Here is an 8,184-nt window from a genome sequence, read left to right on the forward strand (position 1 = left end):
AATAGCGGGTGTTTTTTTGACTTTTCTATTTTTAATTGTACATTCTTAAATTGTACATTATTAAATTAAAATATTTTAAAAAATATAAAATTTTAGAAAAAAGATAGAGAAGGGCAAAGTACAAGGAATAAATGAAAAAGGGGGGAGAAAAAATGAAAAAAATAATTTCCAACTTTTCTCGATACAGTTACAAATATAAAATACATTAACCTTTTGATCTGAAATTCAGTAATACACAGCATTTCTGTAATCATAATTCTAATCAAGAACTAATATAGCATTTCTTTTGGTGTCAAGCAAAAAGTCTAAAAGTAGTTTCCATGTAGAAACAAAACTAGACATTGTCTTTTCGTAGTTAGTTTTGTCACCTCACCAATTCCATTTCACCATCCATTCCTCCATTGTGGGAATTTGTAGATCTTTCCATCTCTGCATGCAAATGTCTCTCTGCTATTATCATATATAAAAACATAGTCCCCTGTTTCTCCCCCAACTGCTTATCCAACATGCCTAGAAAAAAGAAATCTGGTTTCAATTTTACACTTATTTTAAAAAAATATTCTGAATTAAAATACCTATCCGATCTCATTAACTCTTATTTTTTTTTAATATGTCCATCAAAAGTGATAGAAGTTCCCTTTGGATTGATTAAATTTCCAACATACTGCATATTTGATACACCATTATACCAATTTTAAATTTTTAAAACCATTATTTTCCCTTTTTGGTCCAGAAAGAATGTTGACTCACCAAGTGGACTTCTCCTATCCTGTTACTCAGAAAATCTCTCTTTAGATATAAATTAGTTACATCCCAAAAGGGCTTTAAAAAGTTTGTGCAAATGTTGTGTCCACATAGGCTGCATCATAGCTGTGAGCTAGATTGGAATCTCTCAATTCCCAAGCATTCAACTCACAAGTTGACCACGAATACCTTTGTTCCTGCAGCATTCTGGAGTGCAAGTGGGCAATCTCATGTCTCCCCTTTATCTGGAAAGATGGTGCAGGCCAGAATTCCATCATCTGGCTGCTAATCGCTACCACAATGCTNGTGCCTATGTGGGGGTGGAGATCACTTTGTTCCTACTCTGTTTGTAGCCTTGGCCTTGTGTACTATCATGTTTTGATCTTTTATTCTTTCAGGCGTGGGATCCATGACATGTTCCCTCTGCACTTAGCTGTTCTCTTCGGATTCTCAGACTGTTGTCGTAAGCTACTTTCCTCAGGTAAGTTTTGTGTTGGACTGGGGGAGGGGTTGGTTCCTAAGGAGACAGCCTTTTTTCTACATGTGGCTGAATTCAGAGCAAGCCAACTGTGAATGCTTAAAAAAATAGGAATTGGCTTGAATTTATTACCTAGCAGTTGGCAAATGTTCAGCATTTTTAGCAAGAATCTAAACTCAAGGTGTAAGCCTATAGCAGTGGTGGCGAACCTATGGCACGCGGGCCAGAGGTGGCACTCAGAGCCCTCTCTGTGGGCACGCGCGTCATGCCCCAGAGATGGCAACCGTCCCTCTTCAATCAGCTGCCCGCTAACTCGCTGAGGTCCCACATGGCCGGATGCATCCCAGCACCCATGCACTCGCTGGCCTCCGTGTGCAGGGGCCGATGGTATCAGGCAGCAGCCACCCCGGCCCCTGCCTCACCTTTCCCTGTGACAATGGCACCCCTGCCCTGCCTTGCCTTCCCTCGCCTCACCCCACAGGACGAGCCTCCTTCCCACCGCCCCACCTGCCAGAGACCCCCTGGATCTCCCCCAACCCTCTCCGGCCCCCACAGATGTCCCTCCCCACGAGCAACATCGAGGTGATTACACCCACATTGGCCACACCCACCCAATCTGCCATGACCACCACAGCCATGCCCATTCCGTGGGCCACGCCCATCTGGCACCTGGCGATAAATAAGTGGGTTTTGGGTTGCAGATTGGGCACTCGATCTCTAAAAGGTTCACCATCACTGTCCTATAGCTTCAAGGCTGCAGAGGGACTCTAACTTTTGCATATGACCAGCAAAATCCCCTATCGAAATTGCACCAAATTATAGTGTTTAGTATAATGGAAGGGGTAAGTATATAGTTAACTGCATTTATTAAAATTAATAGTTAAAAATAAATATAAATAGGCATTAAATAGCATTCACTTTTTATCCTAGCCTGATACTTTTTACAATCCAGCATCTGATTTATCATTTAAAGGCCCAGTGTAATCCCCTAGTGTAAAAAAAAAAAGTAGCCTAAAGAAAAGTTGTGTTGATTTAATTAGCACTAAAAGAAATAGGTTAAAGTGATTGGGTTATGTGGAGAAAATATATGGGGATTGAATCAAAAACCAAATAGACTGAGAGGAAGAGGAAGATGGAAAAAGTTCTGGTTGGATGGAATTGATGAGATCATAAAAAGAAAGGTAGAAAGTTTAAGGAACACAAGACAATATATGAAATAGCCTACAGNGTGCCTATGTGGGGGTGGAGATCACTTTGTTCCTACTCTGTTTGTAGCCTTGGCCTTGTGTACTATCATGTTTTGATCTTTTATTCTTTCAGGCGTGGGATCCATGACATGTTCCCTCTGCACTTAGCTGTTCTCTTCGGATTCTCAGACTGTTGTCGTAAGCTACTTTCCTCAGGTAAGTTTTGTGTTGGACTGGGGGGGTGGTTGGTTCCTAAGGAGACAGCCTTTTTTCTACATCTGGCTGAATTCAGAGCAAGCCAACTGTGAATGCTTAAAAAAATAGGAATTGGCTTGAATTTATTACCTAGCAGTTGGCAAATGTTCAGCATTTTTAGCAAGAATCTAAATTCAAGGTGTAAGCCTATACAGCTTCAAGGCTGCAGAGGGACTCTAACTTTTGCATATGACCAGCAAAATCCCCAATCAAAATTGCATCCAAATTATAGTGTTTAGTATGATGGAAGGGGTAAGTATATAGTTAACTGCATTTATTAAAATTAATAATTAAAAATAAGTATAAATAGGCATTAAATAGCATTCACATTTTTCCTAGCCTGATACGTTTTACAATCCAGCATCTGATTTATCATTTAAAGGCCCAGTGTAATCCCCTGGTGTAAAAAAAAAAAAGTAGCCTAAAGAAAAGTTGTGTTGATTTAATTAGCACTAAAAGAAATAGGTTAAAGTGATTGGGTTATGTGGAGAAAATAAATGGGGATTGAATCAAAAACCAAATAGACTGAGAGGAAGAGGAAGATGGAAACAGTTCTGGTTGGATGGAATTGATGAGATCATAACAAGAAAGGTAGAAAGTTTAAGAAACACAAGAAAATATATGAAATAGCCTACAGGGGGAAAGTGAGAATGGTTTACAAGAACAGAAAGCTATGGAGAGAGATTGGAAACAGTATTGGTAGAAATTAAATCATTTATATTTCCTTTCCTTATCTCCTACATTTTATTTTTTTAGCTTACTATACCTTTCTATGTTTTCCATTACATTTTTTTTTATCTCCAAAGGGACTAGCATAATATGTGTGTATGAAGCCTGGCTTTCCTCTATATAGAAAAGGTTGATTGATAATTTCAGTAAGCTTAATTCCAGAATTATAATTTCCATGGTATCTGCGGCAGAGTCACAGTAAATTAATCCCATTTACTAGTCACCACGCATTTTCTTCTGATTCTCAGGTCAGTTGTACAGCATTGTCTCCTCACTCAGCAATGAGCATGTGCTGTCTGCAGGCTTTGATATCAATACGCCAGATAACCTCGGGAGGACCTGCCTCCATGCTGCTGCTTCCGGAGGGTGAGCAATTAATTCATTGTTATGTGGCAAGACATTCCTTAGGATAACTCTGAAAGAAAGATTCCCACTCTTATTATGTTTAAATTAAGAGAAAGGACAGTTAAAATACAGGTAGTCCTTGACTTACGACTGATTGCTTAGCCACCGTTCAGAGTTACGATGAACCACCCCCGGGGATATTTATGACCCAGTTTCAAAGTCCTGATGGCTTCGCCCCCCATCACATGACCTCATTTCAGCCACTCGGCCAATGGCCCACATTTATGGCTGTTTGCAGCATCTCACAGAAACATCACCAATTTTATAACATTTTCTGCAAAACCAATCTCTAGCAAACATTTGGTTCGCTTTAACGACTGTTGCAAAAAAGGTTGCAAAATTGGGTCAGTGACATGGACGATCCATTTTACGACCATCAAGTAGTATCTCTAGAAGAGCATCTGTATGGGGTTGACCATTTCTGTCCAGTTGGAGAAAAATAGATTTGGAGAATAACGAATTCTTGGAATACTACTGTAATCAAGTGGAGACAATTCTCTGTGAGCAAAGCAAATATTAGATTAATCTTTATTTGCATACAGTAATATTAATTAATATTGCATTGCCTTTCGGAGAGGTAAATTAATTTCCCCATGCCATATCATCTTCCACTGTTACTACATCATGCAGTAAAAGACTAAGAAATGCAGCTGGCATCTTTCTCCATCTCCACCTTTCCCTTCTAGACTGGGCACAACTGGTACATGGAGGGCATTTGTTGGGTTATCATTCTACATTTGGAACTGAGACAAATTCTCAGCCTATCATTTCATCTGGGGAAAAAACCCACAATGTTATTCAGAGATATCTTCTTTACCCTTTGGCTTCTCTATAGGAATGTTGAATGTCTTAACTTGCTGTTGAGCAGCGGAGCTGACTTGAGGAGGAGAGATAAGTTTGGAAGGTAAATATAGAACATGGTCTCTTTGAGACCCTGGGTGAGAAAGAAATGTCCAAGATTAAAAGGCCATGTGCTAGGCCTCTTTGAGAATGAATTTAGAGGCATAAGTCAGACATGTCAAACTCGCGACGTCACATGACATCGCGCAACGTATCGGGACAGTTTTGCCATTGCCGGCAATGGGGTGGGCACGGCTTCCGGATGATGCGTCCGGCCCACGGGCCGGCAGTTTGTCACCCCTGATATAAGTGGTTCTGTTAAATTGGTACTGAGATTGAGGTGCTCACTTACATGTATTTTTCTACCTGGTTGACCCTCAGTGCTATGCTTTTGGGAGTTGGATAATTGAATTTGGGGTAATACTGTCTTGTATGTTGCTTTTTAGTTTGCTGGTGTAACACAATGGTAGCAGCCATGGCAATTTTGGGATGTCATGTCTGCTTTAAAGGTGGCAGGACTGGAATTTAAGTCCCTCTTGACTCATAGACTGAATTCTGGATCTGTTAAAATGGCATTTGTAGAACAATCTGTAAAGATTGCTCTGAGAATAAAACTATACAATTGTGCAATGCTTTTTTTGTATCAGAGCAGTTTTAAAAGCAATGAAGAGGATTCAGACTTCTCATTCCTTCAATTTGTTACTTGGCTAGACTTGTTTGAGTAGCTGCTTCAATCTGGCCCTGTTGTCTTCTAATCTGGATCATGAACTGCCACTGCGTTGGTGAACTGGTGTAACCTTCTTATATGTCACATAGGAACAGTATCTGAAACTCCCTTTCCTGCTTTTTTTTTTAATCCAGGACTCCTTTGCACTATGCAGCCGCGAATGGCAGCTATCAGTGTACGGTGACACTAGTCACTGCCGGAGCCAGTATTAATGAAGCTGACTGTAAAGGCTGCACCCCCTTGCATTATGCTGCTGCTTCAGACACTTACAGGAGGTAGGGAGAAAAAAAGAAAAGGATATGCCTTACCTGGGTGCAATTAGTTTCAATTTTCTTATCAGAGAATCCTTCTGTGGAATTATCTTACTCTGTTTCCTGGCACCTGGAAATAGGTAGGATTGGGGAAACAATTCAACACAAAAGCCCTTACTAAGAAATACTGTGAATCAAGGAATCAGTGTATATGTTCTTACTGAGCTACTTAGAGTAAAGGAGGTCTTCAGTTTTCCATCTGCCTGAAATATAATGCCTGTAGTCTCACTTATTAATATGTTTAGAAGTCTAAACTCTGAAATCTAAATCAAGCTCTAAATTACTGCTGCTTAAAAATAAAATAAGTTTGAGGCTGTTATGACTAGACTTCCTGCTATTAAGATACACTTTAAACTATTCAAAGAAAGGTCAGCCTTGATTCTCACTGTGTTTCTTGGAGTGTATACACCAACTTAATGTCCGCAAGCCTTTTCCTTGTATAGTAAGGAAGGCAGAAGCCGATGATAAACTTCTGTCTCATTGCCCGGGGGTTAGTTTAATCTCATTTGGGTAACTCTTAATTTTTGGCGCAATTCATCTACGTGAAGGGTGCAGTTTAGTAATCCATTAAACTATTGTGGTCATCAGTCCTGATCTATTATATATTTAACATATTCTCATATCTGATTATTATAGAATAATTTTTGCAATAGATTCTAAAACGCAGAGTTTTACTGGATAATGTAGACCTGGGCATTTTACGGCCCACAGACCACATCTAGCCTCCAAGCAGCCCCAATCCATCCCACAGTGGCAGCAGCAGGGCATCAGTGCGGTTGAGGGGTTGGCAGGGTGGGGTGGCAGCAGTGGCAGGGTGGGGGCCTCCCATAACAGTCTCAGTTTCTCATGTGGTCCCTTGAGAAAATCAATTGCCTACCCATGAAATAACACATACACACATTCTGTGTATGTTGGCAAAACTAATCTAGATTTCTGTTCTTGCAGAGCTGAGACTCATTCAGGAAACAGCCATGACACTGATGAAGAGCCACTGAAAGAGTCACGACTGAAGGAGGCCATCTTGTGAGTAGCTCATCCGAACTCTCTTTGTTATTCGTTGAATAAACTTGGTTATTTCTTTTCTCCACGTTACTTTTACTGCAACACATTGATGTTTTATGTTAGAGAACATTCATCTTCTCGAGATTCCATCAAAGTAACCCACATTGTTCAGCATTCAGCTTGTGTTAAGTAGGGATAGAAAATGAGCTCTCCAGATGTTCTTTCCTTCCTCAACTTACAAAGCAATCCTAAACAGATTCTTTTTTTTATAAATGCTCGATATGTGTGCAGACACACGCCTCACATTTTTCTTGAATGGATTTTTGTTAAGTGTCCATGTAGTAATTTGCTACAAAACAGGAAATCATCTGTGTTTTATATGCAATATAAGAGAAAACACAGTCTCTTCCTCCTCCTCCTCCTCCTCCTCCTCCTCCTCCTCCTCCTCCTCCTCCTCCTTCTTCTTCTTCATGTTTCCTTATTACATGGAAGGAGCTACTGTGTCTTCTTTATTGTGAATGGGGTTTATGATATAGTGACCATAACAAATCTGGATTTCCACAGAATTTTTAGAGCTTTTATATGCATCTGATGCTTGGGTTCATTGAATTATATTTATTCCAGTTGTTTAGAGTTCTTACTGGATAATGGTGCTGACCCCTCTCTCCGAGACAAACAGGGATACACTGCTGTCCATTACGCAGCTGCCTATGGCAACCGACAGAACCTTGAGTTGGTAAGTCTGAACTAAAGCTTGGACAGTTGGACTTTGAAAATGAGAAAACTTCTGTGGACCCTTGAAAAGGTCATACTTTTCTCTGTTGATGATTATTATATGGTTGATTTCTTGTAGAGCATTGGAAAGTATTCAGATTAGAGACAAGTGTAGTCCTATTGAGATACAGAAATTGGGTGGCTAAATAAACTCTCATGAGCTAGACAGTAATCTCCAAGAATGTAGATAAACTCCTTTTTTCCTAGTCAATTTCCAGATAAAGCATTATATCTATGCTTTACATAGAAAGATGTATACATTGCTATATACTTTATTGCTCTTCTTGGTCTTCATGTTTAGATGTGCTTCTGCATACATTTCCGTTCCTTCATCATTATACTGTTAATTTTACTGTTTGTACACACACACATGCACGCAAACACACACACACACTCTTTTTACTTGCTCTCAGCACTGTAAAATTAGTTACATTATTAGTACTTGTTATAAGATGCTTGTTAAGTCATTAAAACATTCTTCATACCTATGCATCCTAAGAAATATAAAAAATATATTCTTTTCTCTCATCTGAAATAGCGGGTGTTTTTTTGACTTTTCTATTTTTAATTGTACATTCTTAAATTGTACATTATTAAATTAAAATATTTTAAAAAATATAAAATTTTAGAAAAAAGATAGAGAAGGGCAAAGTACAAGGAATAAATGAAAAAGGGGGGAGAAAAAATGAAAAAAATAATTTCCAACTTTTCTCGATACAGTTACAAATATAA

The 8,184-nt window shown here is 39.2% G+C and overlaps 1 protein-coding gene across 1 annotated transcript in view; it reads left to right on the top strand.

Annotated features, from left to right (window-relative positions):
* The window catches only part of ANKRD52 (ankyrin repeat domain 52), a 62,322-nt gene that overhangs the window by 31,397 nt on the left and 22,741 nt on the right, over positions 1-8,184 (top strand). Inside the window, exons 11-15 of the mRNA XM_029284833.1 lie at positions 3,642-3,759; positions 4,634-4,702; positions 5,500-5,640; positions 6,622-6,699; positions 7,303-7,414. Coding sequence (XP_029140666.1) covers positions 3,642-3,759; positions 4,634-4,702; positions 5,500-5,640; positions 6,622-6,699; positions 7,303-7,414 — 518 coding nt within the window. The remainder of the gene's footprint in view (positions 1-3,641; positions 3,760-4,633; positions 4,703-5,499; positions 5,641-6,621; positions 6,700-7,302; positions 7,415-8,184) is intronic.

Source organism: Protobothrops mucrosquamatus, unplaced genomic scaffold, assembly GCF_001527695.2.
Source record: "Protobothrops mucrosquamatus isolate PMUCROS unplaced genomic scaffold, P.Mucros_1.0 scaffold_151, whole genome shotgun sequence".
NCBI lineage: Eukaryota > Metazoa > Chordata > Lepidosauria > Squamata > Viperidae > Protobothrops > Protobothrops mucrosquamatus.